Here is a 26,445-nt window from a genome sequence, read left to right as displayed (position 1 = left end):
TGTAAAACACTAATATCTTGGCAATGGTAATGACTTAGCAATGCTATCCCTCTTCAGAATTCACTGAGTGAGATGCTAGAAAAACAACTGAGGAAGAAAACTGCAGGAGGAATGAAAAAGAAAACTTACTCTACAGTGAAATCTGTCTAAAGGGATGAATAAAACATCCCCTGCTGAACTCCTATAAAACACGGCAATAAATGTGACAGTTTAGCACAGAAAAGAATTATGTATTTGTAGGAAAGTATCTACTTAACTTTTATCCCTATTTAACTTCTGGACACCGCCCTTTGGAGATCAAAGATCAGATTCTCGACTCCCTCAAATCACGGATGGCACAGTGCGTAGACAAACACCACCAAAGGAGCCCACCACCGCAGACAGAAAGGGACAGAATACGGACTGAATATATACAGGTGGCCTCATGGGATATGCCTTCAATTGTGTTGAAAACATTTATGTCTAGAAGGCAGTCTATCTTACAGGCACCATCTCCTGTAAAAAACCATCCAAAGCAATTAAAATGATTCACTGTGTGTCACCCTGCTAGTCTTGCGCTGGCAAAAGAACGGGTATGGCAATGAGCAGAAGGAGGTGAAGGAATAGCACAAGGCAAAGTGAGGTACAAGACCATCCTATTCCTGTGGCATCAGACTGGCAGGAAAATATAATGCATCCTTACAGTTGGCCAAATACGCACGGGATTTTCCTGACTCCGCCAGGCCACCTTTGAGGTTGGAAGGTGATACCCTACTACCTACTTCATGGAGAAGCGAACTAAAACGACATATGCAGTCTTTAGGGCTTGTACCTGTCACGGACCAGGCAAGCCCCTTGGAGTTATGGGCCTGAAGGAACTTGAGGAACATGAAGCGGAAATGTCTCAAACATTACCGTGTAGCTTGGGGAAAAAAACCAGTCGGCAAGCTGGAGACGGGCTCAGGTGCATCTGAGACTTAGAAAATCTCTTACAATGAGTGAGGATGGCTACGAAAAGAGATGAAACATGATGCACAGGCAGGCACAAGAGGGTTGTACAAAATCTTGAAAATGAAGTTAAGAGCGGAACCTTGTGAATTCCTGTAAATCACAAAGGGAAGTGATGGCAAGGGAAAAGATGCTGGTTGTGCAGCTAGATAAAGAAAAAGCAAGCATGCTATGAAGCACATGCTGACAGATACTTAAAACAAAATATTGTCAAAACTTAGACTAAGCTTTAGTTGAGGGAATACAGGAGAAATGACAGGTTTAAAAATGCTACAGTAGAATAAGTGAGCTTTTAAAAGAACTTGCACGTCACTGAAAATATCTGTAGGTATTAACATTTTAATACTTAACAGTGAATCTTTTTTTGCAAGTCTCAGGAGATAAAAGCTAATAAGAATTATTAAACTTGAGATGCTGGAAGAAAAATGTGTTTGCAAGTGATAGAAAATCAGCCAACAGTTCAACCAGTTAAGCTGTTTCAAGTTTAATAAGCTATCAATTTAAAGTGTATTAGCTTGCATGTAGCTATCAGAAGCTGCTTTTTTCAGAAGGGCTAAAATCCTGTCATGTGACCCTGCAGGTACAAAAACATTTTTAAATGCCTGATACTTCACAACAAGCATCCACAGAGACATGGTGGAGACTTGGTTCATAAATTTAATAGCTCAGAGTAACCGCCGAAGAACACACTCTGAACAAAAGCAAAGTTTTTTTGCTGACCTCTTGGTGAATTAAAACAAAACAAACCAAAAAATCCTGGCTGAAGTGGAAGAGTGAAGTTACTTAAAGTTCTTATTCATATTACTTCCTCCACAAGCTTATGGCCGATGCTGAAAGAGTAAAATATTAGACAAATAAGTATATTTTCAGTATTCAGAAAGTTGCTTCAAAACACAGCTGATAGTTTTTGAAGCAGAAGGCTAGACAGCTGCCTTACATAGTCGTAGGTAGTGTTGCTGAAAGAGGTTCTGAGCATGGCAGCCTTTCCTTCTCAACACAAATTAGAAATAGAAAACAAATGCTAACAACAATAAGGCAGGTCTAGTTAAGGTACAAATTTTTTTTCATTATAAACCTTTATAGACTGGTTTCTATGTTCTGTACACAAACTACTCTCATCCATTTTTTTCCTCACTATGAATTCCAGCAAACGCATGACCTTGATTTTTATGGACTAAACGCTGCTAGACAGGAAAAGAGTGTACGTAGTTTAGCGAGACAAGTCAAGCAAAGACAAAATCAGGTATGCAGAAGCACCTCATGGTAATGTAAGAATAGGTTAGTTTTTAACCATTTGAATATATGAGCTTTTATAATGATAAAACTTGCTACTTTAAAAAGACCCAGCTATAAGAGGCATGATTTGGCTAAGCAATTTGGAAACAATATGTTTATAAACAGAAAGGTATAGCCCTACCGAAACAAAATCAACACTTAAACCTCTTCGCAAGCGAATTGGTGGGCAATTCCCGCTGCAGGCGCTTGACCTAGTTCAATGCGCAGTTCTCACCAGGATAAAGAAAACTGTCACACCGATGAATTAAATCTGCAACGATCTCTCTGTAAAACCCACAAGTTGAGCAGCACAGAATCACACAAATCAATAGTCAGGTAAAAAGTGACCACCGATTTCCAAATTCCTGACGGAACACAATGTCTGATGACGGGAAAGAGCTGCAGCCTGACTGACTTGAAGAACATTCCCCAGCCACCCAAATACTGCTCGTGGGATGGCTGGTACTGCGGTGGCTGCACTCATGCAAGAACGTCCCAGCATCCCTGACAGGATGCATCAAGATGCCGTTGAATTCGGTCTTAAATTCATCTACTTATCTCGAGGTGTTACCAGACAACGAGTTCTACTGTGCAGGTCATGACTGTCACTGTGATCCTTCTATCCTGTTTTGAGGATATTTTCCTCTTTGGCCTGTTTGTACTACATTGAGGGGAAATGAATGGCTTCCTCTCACATAAGAGTGGACTATTACCCTCAGCAAGCAAAGGAGCTGAAATATAAATACCATCCCTGCAGTCAAGACAGTGACAGTGTTGTTTTTCCAGATATCTTCAAGCCAGTTTACTTGCTGCAACTGTCCTGCTGCCCTACCTCGAAGCCCAAACAGGAGGGTGAGGAAAAGAGAGATCTTAAAACATGACTACTGTGGTTTCCTCTTCTTGTCCACAAGACTGCCCATCACCACCCACGTGGAAACCCACAAAGCCTGCAGACACACCTCACCGTTACAAAATTTTGCTAGAATGGGAAGAACAGCACAGGAAAATGACAGATGGATGACTAACTTCTTGTTGTATTACCGTTTAGTGAGGGAAATTAGAGTACCACTTATGTGAAATACCTCTATCTTCAGCATATCCAAACATGACCTGGTCTCATTTACATCCTTACTGAAGTCAGTCAGGATGGCAAGTTGAAAGATTTGTACCCCATGTTTGGCCTCTTATGGCTCCTGCAGTAATTGTACTGTTTTCTTGGTTGTGCAACATGGAATAGGCCACAATTTTGCTTTCAGAACTGCTGCCAACCCGTTTACTTTTGTGGGAAAGGAGACAGCATTTAGCAGAAGTATTTCAGTCTGCCAGAAAACATGATCAGCTACATTTTCATGATAATTTATTACTAAAGAAAACAGAAAATATGTTCTCACTGATCTCATTATGCTTCGGGTTGGGTCATTTCTGTAGCTCTCTCTGGTAACGTAACTTGAAATCTACTTTGCTTCAAAGACAATCATTTCAAAGGGGAATTGGAAGAGTAATTTCATAGAAGTTCACACTTTATGAACCTAGTACTTTTAACAGACAAGGGTGTATTTTCTAAGCAAAAAAAGTATCATTTAAAATCCTGAGGCGTAATTTGAAATGATTCTTTACACTGATGTCTACTGCATATGGGACTATTCTCAAATTATTCTCCTAATAAAGGACACATAAATCACATTCATGCCAATTTAGCAGACTGCAAATTTTTGAAAAAGAAATTTTCTGTAAGGCTAAGACATCAATCTTCACTTGTGCCTTCAGTATCAATATTACTGCATAAAGAAGATAAAAACCAGATTGAAACTGCTAAAACATCTTCTATTTCGCTAAAAGGGTAATCTTAATAGGATCTGCTTCCATACTTAAAAAGCATTTTTTAAAGAAGAGAATATTTGCAAGTTATACTGTGAGAGTTGAAGATCACTGTACCTCATGCAAAACAACTGAACAGTTCAGTATTTTCATGAAATTAATACACCTCTGTTAAAAGCTCAAGAAAATAAATTTCAGATTTTTCTTCAAGGGGTGTATATGAACAGAAAAGACTGAGAATGAAAATATAATTTTCTGTCTATACTTTCTATAGTTAACTAAAATCGCTCTCCTTTATGTGATTACATGAAAAGAAAGAGGATAATATTAGTTGAGATGCTTACTAATGGGGGTATGTGCCCCCTTCTTAAGTAATACAAGTTATTCAGATGACTTATTTTTTCCACTGTGAGAAAAGAAAAGAATTGTGTGCAGAAGTCAAGATAAGCAAAAACTGGCACATGATTTTTCAGGAAGAATCATCCAAAATACTGTTGCCCATTACAAGAGCAAGAACTCCGGGATACCAAACACCTCCTCTTCGGAGTTCCGTATAAATGCCAAATAATTACACTACGACCAAAGTGTTGCATCAAATGAGTTTGTGAAATTCCTAGGCGATGCTGCCGAAAGTGAATTTTAGCTTTACACGAATAACTGCCAAGGCTCCGAGGGGAAAGCTGCGTAATCTGTTGCTGATGTTTGTTTAGGGAGGGGAGAGCCAAAAGTGACGGCAGAGCTTGCCCGGGCCTGAATCTGCAGCTTCCTCCCGCAGACGCCTCCACGCCGCACTTGTGCGCCAGCTTCCTTTGGCTCGATTTAACCAGACCTAGGAGCCAACATTCCAACTATCTGTTTAGTAAGCAAGTCTTGGGGACTTCTGTCTGTGACCGACTTAAGCCTCGGCTTCTGCGTAAACACTTGGTGCCATCTGGATGACTATTTTATAACTCCTGAAAGGGATAGGTTCGCAGGAACGTACGTACGGACGCTTGTTTTCCTCAGGAACTAAAAGCAGTGTATCGAGTGTCAAGAGGAATAGTTATCATATATTTTACAAGAGATGGCTGCGCTACCTTCCCTCACCTGTCGCACTTCTGACACGGCACGCACGGGCTTAAGCTGGGGATACCAGAGTGGGCAAGTTGCGGAGCCAGCTGTGCCCCTGCAGAAAACAGTCCCCAGCTTCTGCCACCACATTCCACATTTCGACAAACCCACAAAACATAGCAGTATAATCCCTCCCGTTTATTCTCTGAAGTCTCTTACAGTACAATTTATCAGGGAACTTAAACTTTTAAAGACTAAACATATCCCTGCGTAAAGTGGGCATAATTAGGGAGAAAAGTTCAAAATGTATTCCCAGCATGCATTATAAAACCTCAAAAAGTACTAACGAAAAAAGACATCTAGTACTTACAGAGCAATTCAGAAAGAACATACCAGAGAAATTAAAGACAGCATAAAGAAAGGATGAGAATTAGTCATGACTTTGGACTACTCCCATAAAACTACTACCATAACTGAGGAGACAAAATACATAGGTATATCTTGAGTTGTGCAGTGTTAACGGACTCCATGGAAACATAGAAAAACTTTACATCCTTACTAAAAGTGCTTAAATATGCACATATATGTCAAGAGTTAACGATCTGAGCCACTAAAATGTATTTGTATGCATAATGCATGAATCAAATACACTTAGAACTGCTGAAATCATTAATTTCGTTAGGATTCTACATAAAGCCTATGAATTTTCTCATATATTCCTTTTTACAGCTTAGCATATTTTGCACTACAACGCTGTTTCTTTTTTCCCCCCTCTAATTCATCATGCAAGAATGATGAAATTGTATTAACAAGACTTCCATACCTGCCTTAAAGAAATGTACAGAAACACACGGCCTGCAATTCTAATTCTCTTCACTGCAGAAACATATAGTCAGGCATACACAATTTCCTTCTGAGTCCTCTGCTATTGCTGCAAGTGAGATGTTTTGTTAAGTGTGCATGCTTTAGGGTTTCGGTACGGATTTTCTGTTAACTGACATCAACCAGGAGTATTCAGAGCTCTACCATTTTTTTCAGAGCAATGCACTTTCTGAGCTGTGAAATTTCCATTTCAAACTCATAAAATCATTTTGCATCTTAAAAAAGCAGTGGTATTATTTCCTGTTTTGCAGTTTGGCATATGCTCACCCACCTGACAGGTTGTTACAGCTGCTGGGTATTTATGAATTTGGCCACACGTACTGCCTCCAAGTATCCCTCGTTCTCTACAGAGACTATGATGGCTGTATTTGTCAGTCGAACACTTTTAAAAATACAGCTTTTTCCTCCAAGTACCAATAACTTCATTCTCTTCTGCATTTTTTCATGTTGGAAGACAGAGCTCTCTTACCGTGCTTCTGAGCAGCGCGGGATTTCCTACGCATCAGGGATGCCCGAGCACTTTTGGACACAGGGTCACTGACACCTTTTAGACTTTCACCGGTACCAATAGCACAGACAAATGAAAAAAACAAGAGTTTATACCACTCACTGTTCCGTGCTTCTGTAGAGTACCTACAGACAACTCTCTGCGGACCGAAGGACCACCACCCAGCTGTTTGGGAACGACTGCAGCAAAGCAGTCTCAGCCTTTTGCCACCTTCACGCTCCCCGGGCTGAGGACAAGACCAGGGTGCAGGTCTGTGCGTGGGCAGAACGTTCCGGCCCTGCGCAATGCTGCTGATGCTCTAGTTTATACTGAGACCGGCATCTATGGTAGACCTTCTCCAGCTTATTCCACCGGTGTATGAGTTTGATGGAAATACATAGGAATGGAAGAGCTGCGCAGGGCAGCAGAGCTCTGGAATGCCATCGTTTCCCACCTGTCTCAATATACAATTGCACGGGGGCAGAAGGTCGACGACCCAGGCCCTGTTGTCCAGTTCAAGCAAAACCAAGTGCCTTTCAATATTCCCTCCCTCCCTGCCCAAATGCGTTTTGGATTTAGCTCTAACAATGTGTCATTATTTTCACTCCTCTTGCCTCCCTGCTCCCCAGCATAATAATTCATTTTTGCATTTTGATAAAAAGAAATAAATCATTTTCACATTAAGAAAAACTAAAAATGACTGTAAGTAGAGGATAACTTTATGACATCATGCATGAGTCCCAAATGAATGGAACATTTAAAACCTTTGCTTTAACAGGGTTCATAACTGAAACACTGATGTCACATTTTGGCTCTAACAGCATGAACGGTCCCGACACAGTAAGTTCTCATTCAGTGACACATGAATCTTGATATTATCTGACCTCCTACTTATTCACAGCAAGATATGACATCTTCCTTTCATGATTATATATCCTAAGAGTCATGGCCACACAGAAGTCACACAAATAAAACAACTCTGAGGACTGGATTTTCCCCGAGCCACCACTATTCATGCCATTTGTCTTCTTTTAGCTCTTGCCAACAGAAACACATGACCATTTACAGTGGTGGAGAGAGAAAGCCTTCCTGCTGGGCCGTATATTCCCGCAGTGTTGTAATCTGTCTTCAAACTGCAAAACCAATTCACGCTCACTCTTGTCTCTTCTCTCAGTTAGCAGCTACACGAAAAAAATGTTTCAGTACAGCAGTTACTAACATCCCTCTGAAGACTAGTATCTGCTTTCTTAAAATTTAAAATGTTTCCTTTTAAAAAGTTTGAGGACGACCATCAGTGGATGTACCAATGCAGAGACATCTGGCTATGCCTGAATCAACTGAACCGAAACATTTGCACAGCATTTTATAATCAAAGAAATGTAATTCTTTGACAGTCCATTTTATGAAAGTGAATCACTGAAGGTAATTCAGTGTAAGTTCAGTCAATTTGAAAGCAGCGTCTGGTTTTCGATATCATACTACTAACCTCTGAATGTGACTGTTAGGAAAGCTGAGTGTCCACAACTGCAACTGAAGACAATGAATGCATTTGAAACAGGCCTAACATATCCCAGTGCTGCTATCAGAGTGGCTGTAGTCATTTTTCCATCATTTACACAAGAAACGCTCAAAAGGACCATTCTGTGGTTCTATAGCGCACAGAAAATAGGCATCCTCAATTCTAATTCCTATGTCTTATCTTCAGAAGTATCCTATTACTATTTCAATGATCCCTTCAAGGCCTGTAAGAATCTGTCTGAAGCAAGATCTACTCCAATCCATCTATTGCAGTAACAAGCCTAGAATCAAGGTCGTTTACTAAAAATATTTCACTGTTAACTCTTTCAACACACATTTTGGCGGTATATTCAAGAGCTGAAGGACATAAATGGCCCTGTTTACCTCCAGCAAGACACAAACTGTAGCAAACAGACACTGATCTTGGGACACAGTACGAATTTATCTCCAGGAAATCAAGACGCCGGATATTTAGATTTCCTAATCCAAAAACAAGTACCATAAAAGATGGCAACTTAATTTTGAAACCTTAGAGTAGAATTTATTTTTATGTTATGGGTCTCTGGTTACATCCTTCAATGTTTGTCAGATCTAATGGAGATCCTTGCTGCTCAGTCTTGGAAATGGAGAGAGTGAAAAGACAATCTATAATCATTTACACTGTGAATCATAGTTCTTATGAAGTTAATTTAGGATTATATGGACAATAGGAATAGCATAGAAGTAGTTCATAACACTGAGTTTGGGGGAAGAGCTGTTCATGCTGTGGAACCACAGCCTGGGAATTTGGGAGCTTTTCTCTTTGTTTTCATTTTTGCCACGCTCTTTTGCACCATTCTCAATTGTTTTTGCTCAAATGGACTGTCCTTAATGGGGGGCCTTCTCATTTCAGTTTGTGAGAAAAATCACTTCGGTTCAGACAGAATTCATTACTTTTATGAAGCAAAACTTGCCCTGGAGAGTTTTGGGGAATTTCTCTTCAGGCTTCTTACACGCTTGGGGCACAGATCATTGCAAGGAAATTAAAAACATCTTCCACCATCTCACTGCAAGGAAATTAAAACCATCTTCCACCATCTCTATGGCACTATCTAGCCAGAATACAACTAATATGCAGGTCAATTCTCTTTTCTGGTGCACAGGCACGTACCAAATCCTTACAAAGAAACTGTTAGATCCATAGTCAAGAAGTCTTTCCTTGATACTTGAAAGACAATTAATTGTCATGTCTGCCCTCACATATTCCTTTTTGCAGGTAAATTACAGAAAAGGAATAAATGAATTGGTGACCAAATTTGCAGCTTCCCGAGTCTGATACGCAGAAGACAGACACCTGTCTGCTTTTTTTCCCTCTGAGAATTGTAGAAACCATACCCCCCCCCTAAATTATTGAAATATTGTTCTTCATACAGATCTAGTAAGTGATTTTACATCATTATAACGTTACATTTCTTTTTCCTTTCCAGTCTGTGTTTGCTATGCATATCTGATCATTACGTAAGATAAAAAGATTGTATGGATGTCAAGACCATGACATATAACTCTGCAAGTGTTTGAAAGGACAAACTAAACAATTTTCTATTCTGTGTGAAAAGAATTTTACAACCTCTTTTTCCGGGTAGAGAATGCTTCATAGTGAAATATATGCTATGCTCAAATATTATTAGACATGTCCAATCACCGAAATTTAATGGACTATAATTAAGCCCATACTGAAATTATTTCACTTATTTTTATTATCGGTAGCAGTGTTACTGTGTAATGCAAGGAACCAGAAGCATATGACGTGCTTCATAAAAGATAATGGTCTATGTCTTTGTGGTACCAACAAATGGAGTGAGCACAAGCATGCGACTGTGTGTGCGATCAACAGCAAATGTCAAGCTGGACTGGTGGCATGTAGGTGCAATGACCTGGAAACCAGGGGAATATACGTGTGTGTGTGTACACGTGTGTTTTTGCGTGGGAGTCTGTGAGTGAGGAGGTCTGCACCCGCAACTGGAGTGGGTCTGTGAGCCTCGGGGGGGATTGAAGGTCCAGGTCCCAGTAACTGGAAAGACCAGGAGCAGAGGCACCTACTGGTTAGGCTGTGTGTCAGCTCAGCTGCTAGAGGAATGCACATATACGTCCATATTTCCCAGTACCAGACCGTCATCACAATCAGCCAGAGAGAGTACCAGGATGAGACCGTTGGTGCTGTTTGCGTTTGTGGGAGCGCTGAGTGTCCCCATCTGTGCTGACCTGTGTGGCCAGACCCGTCTATATGTGTTGTATGTATGCCTGCATGCCAATTGGGAGTGCACGCTCAGCCCCGCTGCCAGTGGGACCGGAGGGCAAGGACCTGTGGCAGCCTCACATCTATCTGGCTGCTGGATGCGTCCCCGTGTTCTTAACTTCCTGAAAATAGGGTCTTGTGTGTCAAATTTGAACATATGCATGCTATATATAGAATCCTGTGTCATATATAGGGCATTGCACACATAACTAAGTACTTAATAGAATAACCTGACGATAGAGTATTTACAATATCTGAAAAAGCATTAAGTAGTTTTGCAAGCTTTTACTGAAAAGTGTTTTTCACTAAAAATAACAAGGGAATTATTTGGCTTTAAGCAGCCTATACTATCTATACACAGAACAAAAAAAACAATATTCTTGTTAGCATTTGGTGGGAAACAAGATGTTTTAAATATGCTTATTTTCTTTATATCTATAAAATTCCCTTTTCCCTGCTTCACAATTCATACAGAAAATGCAGAGGCGTTCTAAAGAAAGGTACTTGGCTCTTAAATTTAATAATGAAAGTATTTACATTGCAAATAAGCTAAAAACTGCAACATGTCTTAGTGATTTTCTTTCGTCTGGTTTTGTTTTACATGTACTTACGCTCAAGGCAGCTGGTCCCGGAGGTCCTGCATCTCCCTAGTTAAAATACAAGAGTAAGTAAATCAGCAATCTCTCTAGCTATACATATTTAACCTCTAGGCATTTTAGAGGATATGCATTACTGCAGAAGTAAATTCAGTATAATAATCAAACACGCTCCGGTTATGAAAATATATGAGTAAAGCAATGTTCTTTTTCAGTAATGGCATAGATGTACACAGTTCACCACAGGTTAAGTGGAAAAAAAATGGCAGGCATCTGCATAAATGAATCACAGCTTAAAAAAAGCAATCCTTCAAAACATATTTGCATATGTTAAATTACAAGCTGCAGTTTACATGCGCAAGGTGGCCACTGAAGTCAGTGTGACAGCTCACATATGTAATGACATCTGACTGTGTAAAATGTTCACAGAATTAGGTCGCTGAGGCATGAATTGCGCTCTCAGACCTTCAGGTTCAGTCCATGGGAGCAAAACAGAGCACCCAGAGAACAATTCAGAACACCGAATTTAGGCTCCTGCTCTGAATTCCATTCAAAATTTATTGTGATAAAGAGTACTTGTCTTCCATATTTACGGTTAGTCTGTGTTCATATTCTTCAACCCTTAAACTACACAAATGGCAGCAGTGGGTGTTCATCACATGTAGTGTAGACAATGTGTTCAATATTGAAGAAATATCATGCATACTCGCATATACGTACAACTTTATGGATAAAAAAAGTACCTTTTCTCCTTTAGGACCAGCCACACCAGGACTACCAGGGTCACCTTTTAGTCCCTGCGCAAAGAATAAAAATGCATATTTGTTGTCATCTGCGGAAAGCGTTGGACAAAATCCTGTAGTGCTGTGATTTAGTATACACTAACCAACTATGCCTTAAAATATTATCACATTATTAGTACTGCTATCTCATAATTCTTTATTTTGATTATTTCGTGAACAGAGAAACATCTATCAAAGACTGCATCTGTCTTCAACATGTAATTAAACATACAAAGCGACCTATCTACTTGATTGTGCCTCATTATAGCAAGTAGCGTTAGAAATACAAAGTTCCTTTGCAGTCCCAGTAGGTCTGTGTCTTGCGTGGCCAACAAAGATAAAATAAAATACTAGAGAAATTACGAGTACATTCACTTAACCTCTGCTAAAATTGGGAGAGGCAGAGGTGGACAGAGAGCTGTGGATTCTATGTTTCAAGTAGCAATGCTGAGCTGGTGAACAACAGCAGGGCATAGCTCAGAGCTGCTGCACATTCTCTCACACTCCCATCTTCCCCAGTGTTTGAAAAGGCAATTAGAGAAATAATTGAGTCCTTCATATGTCCCTTCTTAGTTCTGCTTTCAGCCGGAGAAGCAGATAATACTGCCTAGTCTTAACACGTTACATACGCAGCAATTTTGCAATTGCAGAATCATAGAATAGTTTGAGTTGGAAGGGACCTTTAAAGCTCATCTAGTCCACCCCCCTGCAGTGAGCAGGGACATCTTCAACTCGATCAGGTTGCTCAGAGCCCCGTCCAACCTTGACCTTGAATGTTTCCAGGGATGGGGCATCCACAGCCTCTGTGGACAACCTTTTCCTATGTTTCACCATCCTCATCGTAAAAAATTTCTTTCTCCTATCTAGTCTGAATCTACCCTCTAGACTGTCTACGATACAGCTCTTCCACTAACATCTCTCACCAAAAGCATCCCCAAAAAAATCTTTAGAGCTAGCACATAATCTTGCTGTCTTCTCCTTGCTGCAAAACACATGGAAAAGTGAGAGGTTTTGAAATATGCCCAGCAAATTCAAGGCATTCTGCAATAAGGAATGAACTTAATCCTGATGCTGGACCAACCTGTCAGGAACTCCTTGTTTAAGCCAAGAGATTTGTCTTGTGCCTTCCCTCTGATCATTGCTTTAGAGGCATGTGACAGGAGACCACGTACATTGTAAGTCAGAGAGCGCTCTACGGGTTCAAAGATTTTCCTTAGAAACCCAATGGCAATAACGTAGGCAATAAAGGACCGAATCATAATGAGATACTCCACAAGTAGGCCACCATCGTTATTATTGCGGAGGTTAGATAGGTCGAGGACAGAAAAGATTCATCTACATTTGGATTAGGGTTTACTACCTTAAGTTCTTCCCAGCCCCCTTCTTGCCCTTGCAAACTCACTTCCTCAGTTTGCGATAATTGGAAAGATAGAGACAACTGCCATGAAAATGATAAGTAACATCTGTGCCTTGGTGGGTACAGAAACATTAAATCAGTGAGTGTTCTAAATACTGCATATTTGTGCAACTTCACTTCCTGCTAAAATTACATTAATTCACCATCTGGAAGGAACATCATTTAGAACTATATGAGCATTTAAGTACCCACTTTGGATTAAATTTGTGGTTGTTGTAAATACCCCTGATTTAGCTTTGATTTGTCCTTTATTAAGCTTGCCAAATATGTAATAGTTAAATCAGAAGTAGTTTTGCTGTTTGAACTTAAAAAATGTAATAGGCAGATGGATTCAAAAACCAAGCCAAAAAATTGCTTTCTTTATACAATCTGCACATGTATGACATAGTTTTAGCATTGTCTCCATTTACTGCATTTTACTTTTCACCTCCTTCTGGAAGACTGCATAAAACACATCCACTCCATATTCTAAAAAGACATTTTAGGGATTTTTCAGGTATGCAAACTGTATGGATTTGGTTCAAAATCAGCATTAACAAATCAGCAGTGGAACAATAGGTTTCAGTTTAAGAATTAGCTCTTAGGCTGCATATTTACAGAAGAGAAAAGATAAGGCTAAAAAAAAAAAATCTGCAACTCACAGACAGCAATATGTATCTGTGTGTGTCTCTACTGAATAGAAAAGACAACTGCAGATGAAAGATGCTGAACCCAAGCCGTGTACTGTCAAACTATGAACCTCATTTTTTCCTAACTGGTGTGTTTAAAGCTTTTACTAGTGTTCCTGCAGTGCACCTCGGTGAGGTATGCAGTTTGACAGCTACTGCAGAGACGATGACCACAGAGGTCGACCTCACATAAAAAGGACAAGGGGAAACTACGTATTTGACAACAAGCCTTAGAGGGTTTGAAGCAGGATTTTTGAGTGCCCAGGAAGGTTTTCATAGGAAGTATTTCTTTTAAGATACTTGAATTAGCTTTCCTTTGCAGTTTAAAAGCCCAAGAAAGAGCAGTGGTATCAGAAAAAAAAAAAAAAAAAAAAATTGCTTAAAAGGTTATCCCATTAGAAGTATTTCTTGTTCTTCTACACATTATATATCTTTTAAAAAGAATATCATCTTAATAAGTCCCAGACATAGTGAATGCTTGCAAAACCACATCTGGTACTGCACCATGCCTATTCTTCCCTACAGCCACCTTTTTAAAGCTGCTGAGAGGTTTAGCTGCTGCTGACTGTCTCTGAAATGACATAAGAAGTAAGAATTCCTGTGCCAAGTCAAATCTGTAGCTCCTTCTAGCACAGTACAGTACAGTATCCTGTCTCTGGCAGAGACCAGAACAGGATGCTTCAGTAAAATGGATGTGGTTATCTAACAGATAAAATTTGGATGAGTTTAGATTAAGCTTTAAATTAGAAAAGCTCATTTTCTGCGATATTTTAGGAGAACGAGGTCAGTTTTGAAAACAACAAACTAATTTTTATTGATCTAAGGAATCTGTTACCAGATTTGTCAGAAATTCAAGAACTGAGTAAAAATTCCAGCAGCTCTCATGAGAGAGGATAAAAGAATTATTGAATTCTATCCCGATCTAATTCTACCTTTTGGGGAGCCATATAATAATACACATTTGTGAGTTCATGAACAGTCTTCAGCTGGTGCTTTTTCTCCTCTGTAAGGACTACAGCTCGGTCTTTTTACAGGTCAGAATCCTTACATTACAGTTCATCTATGGATGGCAAAACGTAAAGTAAACATTAGGATATGCATGTATAAGGCCAACTCAAGGCTAACAAGATAACATGAGAAATGGTAAAAATGATAAATATTTTTTATATATATAATAAAACAGGTATTACTTTAAGACAATTTCTGACCAATAGAGAAATTACTGGAACGAGTATATCACAAATTTCAACAAGGCATAAAGTCAGCAAAATTGGGGCCAATGGGGGAAAGATTAAACTAGAGGCAGGCTTTTTATTTGGAAGGGGATGACAATGGTATTTCTTCTGGTGGAAGGAGTTTAAAGGAGAAGTTACCATATGGGTTGACACTATTTTTGATAAATATTTAACCAGACTTTTCTGTGATATTAGTTTACTAGAGTCTTAGCCAGCCAACAAAACCAACTGAATTAGGAGAAGAAAACAATTACAAAACAGTAACTGTGCCTTAAAGCTCTAAAAAGGACCATGGTTTCACAAATTCTTCAAAGGATTGGATGTTATTAATGGTGTCCCAACACTACCGGCATAAAGGGCTACAGTTTTTCTATTTGAATTATCCTTTTAATCCAGCGACAATCTTATACAATATTTGCTGTGCTCTGGAGTTCCACGGTGAAGAAGAAATAACTTTACTTTGTGATGTGATAAATACATTCTTTACCAAGCCTGAGAACATTTTATTCATTCAAAAGGAGTGCCATATATAACCAGAACCAGAAAATGAAACAGTTTTTCACTTCCTATGTTTTCAGCCATTTGGATAAGATCAGAACAGCCAAAGATTTTGTGAGAAAAGGAAACCCAAACACACTTTCCCCTAAGCCAATTCTTCTGGGTCAACATGCTGAGCTGCAAACCGGTACTGCTACCATCACTAGCAAAAAGAACAGAAGATGAAGAGAACAGAGGATTCACGCCTTGCTGCTTGTGCTGGCAAATCACATCCCATACACCTGTAGGGTCTCAGGAACTACCTTACCAAGGACTCCTAAGCCCTAGGAATATCAAGTAACAAATGACATCAAATGACAGCAACAACTTGAACCAAGTACACACCTTCTACGAGTACTCCCATATAACATACAGGGGTTATATTAAAACGAAAACGTGTGTTGGTGCTTGCACAGGATGGGGAAAGCATCCTGTAATTTAAAGGAGTCTGCTTCTGTAAATTGGATTTTCTTGCAGACTCATCTGTTGCTTTTAGCCTTGACACTGTGATGTTCAGCTGGGTTTAAAAGCCACACAAGGGATTTGTAAGGGTTTAATGAGCAGACACCTCTCTGGCTGAGACTGACTAGCTGACTGTCATAAAAACTCTGCAGCCCAAACAAGGGGATTTGAGTGACAGGCCAGGGAAGCTTGAGGAAGCCTTTCAGCAGTAGGCTGACAATGAGCTGATCTGGGAGCAAACACAGAAGCCTCCAGAAAGCTAGGGTAAGGAGAGGAAGCTCACTGGGAAACTCTTACAGAGCTGCCAGAGTTTCTAAGGCTTATGCTGCCTGGCAGCGGACAACTGGACTGAAGGGTTTCCATACGGACTGGAGACCAGAGAGACCAAGGGCATCGGGAGTCAGGGCTCTGTTCAACAGCTCCTTGAAGACAAACTACTAACACCAGGAGACAGCTATCGTTCATAACGCAAACCTCACCAGTAGTGTTAGAAGACAGGGCCCACAGCCTCTTCTCAGCTGCCATCAGTTACTTACTTATCCACAGCTGGGAAATAGCTGAAAAGCGCATTAACCTCTCATCCCGAGACAAAATGTTTACCATAGTAACAAACATGGATTTGATCAGAGAAGTCTGAAAAAGAGTACCAAAATAACTGAATTATTAGCTTTGCATGAACTTATCAATAAGAAAACTCTTTCTAGAGTTCAGGAATGTTAGGAAAACTGTTATGTTAAGTGTTCCCTCCAAGTAAAACAAGCTTTTTGTGCCCTAACACTTCAGTTGATGAATTCTGACTTAACATGCCCTAGCAAGTTCACCGAGGCCTGAGAAAAGTGTATCACACACTGAAAATTTTCTCAGAGAGCGAGCGAGCAGCAGACAGTGCTTATACATCATCACAGAAAAGAGATGAAAGACGTAGAATGTACCGGCAGCTGCCAACAGGTGCCCTTCGCAATGAAAAACCACAAAGATCAGCTGGACCTTAACCAGAGGACTCCAGCAGCTCCTGCAGCACTGGAAATGCACCTATTTGTGCCGCATACACTACACTGCATGCACGTGGCAATGGAAAATGCTGTAAGACTGGCATAATCTTTTGAGGAGAACAGGTTTTTCACAGTAAAATATATTTGTTTGGAGAAACATCATTCATTATTTACAATTCCCTGGCCTGCATTAATCTGGTTCAACCTCATATCAGGTCCAAGTCTCCTAGAACAACACGTATTATCTAAAGTACTGAAAAAACAGTAAACGATCCTACACACTAACCAACAATGTGCAACCAAATTATTATAGATAAAATCAACAATCTCTACCAAGTAATAAAACTTGGGAATACTCTAACGAGTAAGACAACAGAACTATTTTCTCCACAGAGCAGCCTTAAAATCTAAATTAAAACGACAGCTTCAGAGTCAGCTGTACAACATCAAGCTGCATATGCTGGGATAACTTTTTTAATTTACCAAAGTATTTTCAAAGCTCCAAACAACATACTATTTTTCAGTTTATGTCTCATGTACTTTTAAATATCGCCACTGCTCTTTTCTCGTTAATGTCATTCAAAAACTTCAAATTGCTCCACTACTAGAATTTTCTGGGTCCTGAGCAATGCCAACTATCTCCTTATACTTTTGTTCATAACAGAATCCTCAAACTTCAGATATAGTTAAATATCATTACCGACTTCATACTTTCAAGCAATAGGATTCTTCCGTTCCTATCCAAATATTTCCTTACAATGCTAATCCTAAGAGAGTTCAAGATTAGAGAGACAGGCCATGAGGGCATGAAGGTAAACAACTGTTACCATCATATCGAGACACTGGATCCCTTGAAAAACGTTCATACTTCTGTTCACCTTTTCCCACAAGCATAAAATTAATAAGGTCCAATATGTTTTTTGTCTGTCCATTGAAAACCTGGGATTTTTTTCACTGCTCACTGAACTTGAGAGGCCCATACTTTGACTTCAGGTACGTAAACAATAACGACATTTTATGTAGGAAAGTTTTAAAAAAGTCACTTAGGGCATCACCTTCTCCAGCAGGAGAAAAAAAATAATTAGTGAATCACGTGGCTTAATGCTGTAGAGATTATATACCCAATTTGAATTTCAGATTTTTTACTACTTTTTTTTTTTTTTTTTTACAATTTAAAAGAAAGACTCTATTCTTCCCCTAGCTATGCATAACACATGCTGACAGATATGACAAAACTTTCTGTTTTCACTTACTTTTGCTGAAGTATTTCATTCCTGTCAGCAAGACATTAGTTGGTAGTGTCCTGTGGTATTCGTTTCCTACCTGCACCACTGATCAAGAAAATGACATGACTCCAAAAAGAGTCTAAAAGTTTCAATGATAAAGATTTTCTTTCAATTTCAGTTCAACTGGCAAGTGTATGAATAGAACATATTCTTACTCCACACATAAGTTTCATGGATATTTGTATTGCAAATTTGTCCTTATTCCATACGGGATATGAGCGTGATGGAGAAGAAACTGTATTTATCCGATTTTCTTTCAGACAGTGTGTCTGTGAAGCTCCACTTGCTACAGTGATGCAAATGATAGCATTATTAATATCAAGTGGCTAAAAAAGTCTCAAGGGATAAAACAGAGATACTACTCAAGCAAACTGGCTATTCGTATTATACAGGCAAATACCTGCTTACAGATGTAATGTGAACACACACCACAGGAGGACTACATTAGTAATATATTAAGTTATAAATAACTGCTCCTTAAGAAGCTAAAAACAATGGCAACCACATTACTAGTATTTATAGTAAGTATTCATGTTGTCGGACGGACTCTGAATAACGTCCCAGACTGGGACACGGGCATTGTAGATCTTGGCTCAGATTCCTGGAGTGATAAATTGGAGATGTGCAGAGCAGTTAAATGTATTCACAGTTCCTGCCTCCAAACCTGGTTCTCAATGAGATTAACTGACTCAGTTAGCACAACCAGTGAGGGACGAGGGAATTAAAATTTTTAGGTCTGTCTTCATCATTACAGAAAGCCTAGTCTCCAAATCATGTCTGGCTTCCCCCCGTCATGCTACTTCATCCTAGCACGAACTTTTTGTGCAGCTAAGAAAACGCAAGTAGTAACAGCAAACAAAACTGTTCTGTGACACCTACTTTCCTGATTTTGATTAAAATAAATTCAAATATGTTTCTACCATTTCTGCAAGTTAAAATGTTCAGTCATCATTTTCAAGTTCTTCACTTGCGAGTACCGAAACCCTCACTCCCCCAGGCAGAGGCAACAGCTGCCAGCAGCCGATACCGCTAGCTTTAAGTGTTTTCAGGCTTTCTTTATACAGCGCTGCAGATTACACCCATGTAAGCAGATTAACTTGATTATTGCAGAAATATCAGATGTTACATTTCTGTATGCGGAATGAGTTTGAGAGACACTGATAGCAACCAAGAGTCAATGATACACAGTCCTTTAAATTTAAACTTAATGACTGGCATCTCCATGCACAGTGATAACTGAATCCAAAGCATTTTATCTAAGTGCTGTTAAAAAGGAATTACATGTGGATTCAAACAATATAATGTTATACTGCCTTGTGCAATTTTACTTCCAAAATATTTTAGACAGTCCCCATGATGATAGTCTACCATTTCTTGACACATTACAACAGTTCAGTAAATATTTCAAAATATAAAGGTTTGATATTTTACACTTTCACAGTGCCACTATGTCAAATATGTTCTAGAGTTCACCAGATACTTGGTATACCTTACTCTTCCTAAAAGGTTTATGGAACAAGATCCCATGTAGTAAAGAAGATCGTGTAAGACCAACACAGAAATGTTCCCAGAGCTATGGAAAGAAACACAGATGTGTTTTTTCCATGCTGTCAGCATATATGTATGCATGACAGAAGTATACGGTTCACCTTTACAGACAAGCAGGCTACAAGAGAATACCTCTTTGAATACCTAAACATAGTTTCAGCTCAGTACATAGTGTATGTTTTCATATGGAGGACATCCAGTATTAGTCAAAAATAGCCTGATTTATCTAGCATTAAATTATAATAACCTAAAATAGGAAAAATATTTTTATGGTTATGGTGTGCACAGAAAGCCAGATGACATAAAAAGTGTCATAATTATGTAGTCTGTTTTACTGCATTTTCAGCAGACCCAGCTAGACTGCCATAGCATTTTTGTGTCAGATATTGACCCTTTTACTCTTTCGGTACAGTTGCTTAAAAAAGCTTTGCTGAATGGTTTTTTTTCAAATCCTGTATCTGGATTCCAGTCCTAATGCCAGTCATTCCCCACAGAATTTGGACAGTCATGTTCAGATCCCTCTGTGAGATGCTCTCTGCCTTCAACTGCGATGCTTTGCAATTGGAGAGCCAACAGTATCCTGCGTTAAAACCTAAACCCAGGCTGACCCTCACAAGGTCAGACAGGAGGGGAAGAGAGGGATAAAGAAAACTGCTGGCTTGGTTTTATTTTCTTTTTTTAAAAAAATCTTGCGGTTCAAATCATGCTGGTTGGCCATTTTAGTATTGCACTGAAACAAATTCTGATTTTCTGTCCTCTTATCTGGGTTTAATAGATACAAAAAGAAATTTAAATTTAAAAATAAATTTGGCAAAAGTAAGGTTTGTTACTGGGTGTATCTATAGTGTTAGCTCAGATTCAAGCTGGAATGTGAACTCAGCCATCACGATAATCCAGTATTTTTAGACACAGATTCATGTTCTACCTCAAATATGGACCAGACCAATTAACTAAGTAGGCAGTGAAAAAAAGTGACATTTTAACTCAAATTCTCTATCACATGAACCATGTGGCACAGTGAGTGACCCATGGCTCTCACCCAGGAATGCCTAACAGCCTGTGTATTTTCCTTTTCAGAAACCAAGGCTCCAGGCCTAGCTTTACCCTACCTCCAGAAATGCCCTCCTTTCCAGCAGATTATCCAACCAGGAATGATTCTCACCTATATTGTGTTGCTTTATTCCCCATGCTTGTTTCAGTTTATCTCATGAGCCCTCAGCAGAAATATCGTGGAACCTACCGCATCCTTACGCACAGCTCTCCTGTCCAACCTGGAGGCTTAAGAACTTGGATCTCACCTGAATGCATCTCTTTTTCTTGCCCCATCATCTTGTGGATGTTAACCCTCCAGGCATACACATTTTCTAAATCCATCACTCTCCTTACATAAATTCTGAATTTCATTGCTTAACCACCCTCCCAGACGTTTGTGACTTGACTGTTTCATCATCATTCAGTTTACCTCTCTTCCAGGAATGCCTTCTGGTCCTCGTTCTCCTTTATCTCCTTTTTCACCCTAAAAGAGTGAATATTTATTTCATTACACATACAAGACAAATACTAACCCGCGACACTTTTTAACAGGAAAAATATTTTAAGATTCTGGTCTGTTCTGCATGAAGTACTACATATACACTGCTGGCTGTACAAGCAAAACTATTTCTTACATTCCAACAGAAATTCTTTCCAAATAAATGCCTCTGAAAAACGTCTAGCACTCTGAGAGCTACAGTTCTCTGTACTTCACAGTGCCACTGAACATGCATAAAGAATCACCACAGAAAAATATTCTTGGTTCTCACAGTGCTCTGAGAACATGGTGGTGAAACAAATTTACACTGGGGAACAGTTTTCCTTTTGAAAATCTTAACATTGACATTAAATTAATTGCTTTCATTCTGAGACTGGTTTTTAATAAACAATTACTGTTTTAAATATCTGATAACAGAACTGTCCTCGTTATTATCATTTGTCTTCGACTCACACTAGTATATGGTTCACAGATTGCATTTGAAAAGTGGAAACAATTTTTGTTCTGAAAATTTTCTCGTAAGTATGAACATGAACAACATCATGAATCAAAAGAAAAAAATGGTGGGAATGATCCTTCAGAATCAACTATACAGGCTGATTCCTGTGTTTGCTCATGAAACACTGTCTACAAAACACAATATTCTGTGTAGGATACGTGAAAGGATTCGGTTCCGGATTATCTCTAACTACCATGCTATTCTGTTAACGCATATTTCATCAAAGTGAACAAAATACACCTGCTTAAGAAGCATAATGTAAGGGAGAATGTCTTCCAGAACCAACAAGTCTAAACAGCTCTGTAATTGCATCCCTGTCACTAGACTGAACTTTGTCAAATCATAAAAGTAACATAATTCTGATAAAAGCACAAGGACTGACTTTATCCTAGAGTCCAAGCTCTTCCTGTCAACCAAAGAAAGCGAACAGCCCTGCACTGAATTTCCATTATCTCCAGGGGACTCCATTTGTCTGAGCAGAACCTATTCATTACGGCAGCATCATCTTTGTAATTCTGTTAGGTAAATGGTATTGAACTGAGATCATTCAGCTAACTCCATTTGTGACACAGCCCTGATTCAGAGCTATTCCTCCAGTGGCAATGACAGAGGGCATTTCATCTAATAATCGGTTTTGCAAAATGAGTTTGTATGAGCTTTCTCAAACAACTGAAGCCTGCTAACAAATTAGCAACAGCAAACTGTGAATTTAATAATCCCATGCACAAGATGGCTTTGCTAGTTCAGTGTTTCCATTTTAATACATCTCGTTGATAACAAACCTAATGCTATGCATTAGGTTGAATCATAGCGTTAAGGTTTTTCCTCAAGAATTACCTTTCTTGCTTGTCATAAAAAAGAAAAAAATATTAAACCAGATAAATCTATGCATTTATTGCAAAAGTTTAAATGACACCAAACAGTTATAGGAATTTAACACTGGTTATTTTAGTAGGTTTAAACTATAAAGTCCTCTTTGTTCTACGTATTAAGGCATTGGTTGAGATAGTAATTTTCTTTCACTGTCAGTTTAAAAAAACCATGAGAGTTGAAGCCCCAAACTTACTGTTCTTCTTTAAACAGCTCACTTAAGCTTTTAAAAGAAACTGCAAAAATGACATTTTACTTTTCATCACTGTGACACACTGGACATTTAATACTTCTTTCAGGATCTTTCAACCAGTATGAGTTACACTGCTACAATCTTGCAACAGCTACAAAGGTACAGCCATATATTTGACATAATATCTCCTTATGTGAATATACTTCTAGAAGATTTAAAAATCATTCCAATTTATGGAGCTGTTTTTTCTTCTGATTTGTTTATCTGCTTTCATACTTTAAGAGAAAATGAAATAAATATGTACAGATTTGCTTCAGAAGTAGTAACATCCTGCAAATTCCTTGATGCATAGGTGGAAACCTAAGGTAAAAGTATCTTGTCATAATTTGTTATCCAACATCTAAATTTACATAAAAACCTAAAGAGAGAGCCTAAGCCAAAAGACAACCCTCCCCTTACCCTCGTTTATCATTTGCCTTGACATTAGATGAGCAGCATGTGTTGGAGACCGTGCCTTCCTCTTCTACAGCGGGCAGACAGTAACTTTAAAATACCGGCGGGCCGTTCCAGACACACACAAGCGTGGTTGGTGAACACAGGGTCTTCCTTATAATTTACAGGGTCCTCAGATTGAAGATGTTTGACAGTTTCATAGACAAAATGATAAAAAGCACCCCGTGCTAATGAGCCTCGGACGTCTGCAGAGTCCCAAGAGCCATGGGCTTTCTTCCAGGTATGCAATTTTACTATGAACGTATTCTGATTTTTTAATGGAGTAAATGATTTGTCCTCACCAAGCCTGTTGTACAGAATGTCCGGGTGCTCTGTGAAGCCAGAATTCAAACCAAACAGAGGTCCAATTTTTACAATTTATTCTCACAAGAACTGAGCCAAGCCACGTTCATTTCTGCCTTTATGGAGCACACTATACTGCATAATTAACAGCTTCAAATCTAGCCAATTTGCAGAATCGCTGAAGCCACTCTGCAGCATAGAGTAGGCTGTTAATAATCAACATTGTGGCTTACCTCACAGATTAACAAAAAAGAGAGAAAAATGTGTTAATGCCCTTCTATATCTAATGTTCCTGCCTGCTTATGCTATATTCAGATGAGACAGTTAAAGACTATTTATTGCAAAACCAGGATGACAAATCTCTGGAAGTGCCATGACTTGTTTATTAGTTAACTAAAACTAATCCAATATAACACTGAACTATTTGCATTTCTTTGGGTGCATTCTGCTTTCAATTACCCCAATGGAACAAGCTGATGGGGTTGCTCCAGTATAAAAGCTGGGAGGTATCCAGTCTGATGTGTGCAATAGCGGACACACTGAATTCAGCGGTAACATTCTTTAATTAGATCCCGGGGTTCACACATGGCCTCTGCAAGACAAGAGTACCAGCCTTCAACTCGCTTCTCCACTTTACGGCTGCCTCATTTTCCTCGCGTACTATTTCCTCCTTATTATAAAGGCAAAGTAACGTATTTGGAAATAAAATGCATTCCTACCTAAGAATTCTCCTAAAAAGGTAAAGGGGTTTTTTGCAGCGCTGCCCTGTTAATGATACTAATCAGGAATTCCTGATATCCTTTGTCCCAAGCATTTTAAAGTACCCTTGTTAACAATAGCTGAAATACTCTCCGAAGTACACAAGCTATACAGTATCACTCAGTTGCAGACACCTTATAATCTCTAACCTCTGAACCTCCGTGATTTTACCCTACGTATCTGTATGACAGTAATGGCTTGTTGTTTTTTTTAAAATATTCTTCTGTGTTTTGGTTCTGTGTTTTGCTCTGTCTCAGCAGAATGCTCCATGTGCATTTTCTTTTCTTGCAACCACTTCTCCATAGCTTCTTTTAAACTGAACCGAGCTCATAGTAATGCTTATTGATTTTTCCTAAATAAGTTATGAATCTCCAGTTCAAAAAAAGATGCTATAACTCTTTCTGGTTTTGATAGGTGTCTGGAGAGCTGGGGTTATGAAGTACTCCGTCCCAATAACATTCTCACTGACGGATGGGATAGAATGTGGGATAGTATAGATTCAGGAAAGCGGCAATTCTCAGGGTGAAGCACCTCAGGACTCCTGAGACGCTATACCATTTAAAAGGAGTGGAAATCAAGGCAGGCTAATGATCTTGTCTCAGTTCAGACTGGGAGAAACTATGCAAGGAAACAAAAGAGTGACACAAGAAGCTTACTTCCAAACAGACTGTAACCCTGTATCACATAAGACTATTACCTAAGCAGGGTCAGAAAGAAACAGCATAAAACGTTGCAGAAATATACTTCTATTTCTAGTAAATTAAAATCAACAGTGATGACCTGGAAAGATGTCACTGTGAAGCCTGTGCCTTCCCAAACCCATCTATTTAGGATACTCAGACACAGCAAGAAAGCAAGTGATCCCAAAGCTTCATAGGCATCAGGAATTCAGAGCGCTCAGTAGACACACTTGGCAAGAAACTGTGACCAAAACCCTTCTGATTCCAAACTGTGCCATCACTGTCTTGTGAAAGCACCCCAGACTACAGGTGTCATGCCCGAGCAAGCCGGATAACATGTCAGAAGAAAGATCTTTCCTTCCTGCTTCACATACACCAGCTGAGCAATACTTAAGACGTTCATACTGGCCAACTACTGCTTAGTGTCACGCATTGCGTTTCTAAGCAAGCTCTAGGCATTTCTAAGCCAGAGAGGCTATATAAAGGCAAACTGCCACCTCAGCTGAGTCCAAAATCTTAGGCACAGAATGATCTGAAGCCAGGCCAGCCCATGGCTCCAAAACTGCACTGATGAATTGCTTCTTCCTGTCAACAAGAATGAGGCAGCCATCCATTTTTATTCTTTGCAGAAAAAGCTTAAAATGCAAAATGACTTAGATCAATCAGAACAGCAATCAAAAAAAAAAAAAAAAAAAAAAATCAAGTCCAATAAATGTTACAGTTTAGTGCTCTCCAAACGGAGAAATCAAACACACAAATAACAACTAAAGAATCGCTGTAGCATTACTGCAGAAAAGGATCTGCGGATTATCATGGACCACATAGTGAGTGGGAGTCTGTAACACACAGCTATTTTTAAAAGGCTCAACTCCATTCTCCATTTGCCAAATGCAAACTGAAAAAACCCAATTATTCTGGTTTACTTGACACTGATGAGAACAGTGAAAAACAGCATCTAGTCCAGGGCATCGTCTTTTTCATGGAACTTGTGACAACTTTTAGGTATCTGGTATTCTCCAAATCAGAATGGTAGAAAGTTTGGAAAAAAAAAAAAGTTACGAGGAAAGAGTGAACATAAGACACGCTGATGAATCTCAAATATGGGAAAGAATGCTATAAACAGGACAATAAGTTTTCCATAGTAAATACACAAATAATGGGTTTACTTTGTAGCCAAAGGAATTTAGGTCTGTAGTGGGGGACGGGGAGGGAATTGGGGTTAAAAGGGCAGAGAAGTACTGTAATGATCTACCTAAGAATAGAGTGACATTGCCTTAACTGTAGATTTTGCTTGAGAATGTTC

General features: G+C 39.2%; 1 protein-coding gene across 5 annotated transcripts in view; it reads right to left on the bottom strand.

The window, feature by feature from the left end:
• Positions 1-26,445, bottom strand: part of COL19A1 (collagen type XIX alpha 1 chain) — a 225,432-nt gene that overhangs the window by 87,484 nt on the left and 111,503 nt on the right. For all 5 annotated transcript variants that reach the window (XM_049817767.1, XM_049817766.1, XM_049817770.1 and 2 more), the window contains 3 exons: positions 21,278-21,331; positions 11,632-11,685; positions 10,904-10,939 (listed from right to left, as the gene is read on the bottom strand). In XM_049817767.1, the coding sequence (XP_049673724.1) occupies positions 10,904-10,939; positions 11,632-11,685; positions 21,278-21,331 (144 nt within the window). The remainder of the gene's footprint in view (positions 1-10,903; positions 10,940-11,631; positions 11,686-21,277; positions 21,332-26,445) is intronic.

This window comes from Accipiter gentilis, chromosome 15 (assembly GCF_929443795.1).
Source record: "Accipiter gentilis chromosome 15, bAccGen1.1, whole genome shotgun sequence".
Taxonomy (NCBI): domain Eukaryota; kingdom Metazoa; phylum Chordata; class Aves; order Accipitriformes; family Accipitridae; genus Astur; species Astur gentilis.
Note: the sequence above shows the minus strand (reverse complement) of the source record. Positions and strands in the feature narration are given on the sequence as shown.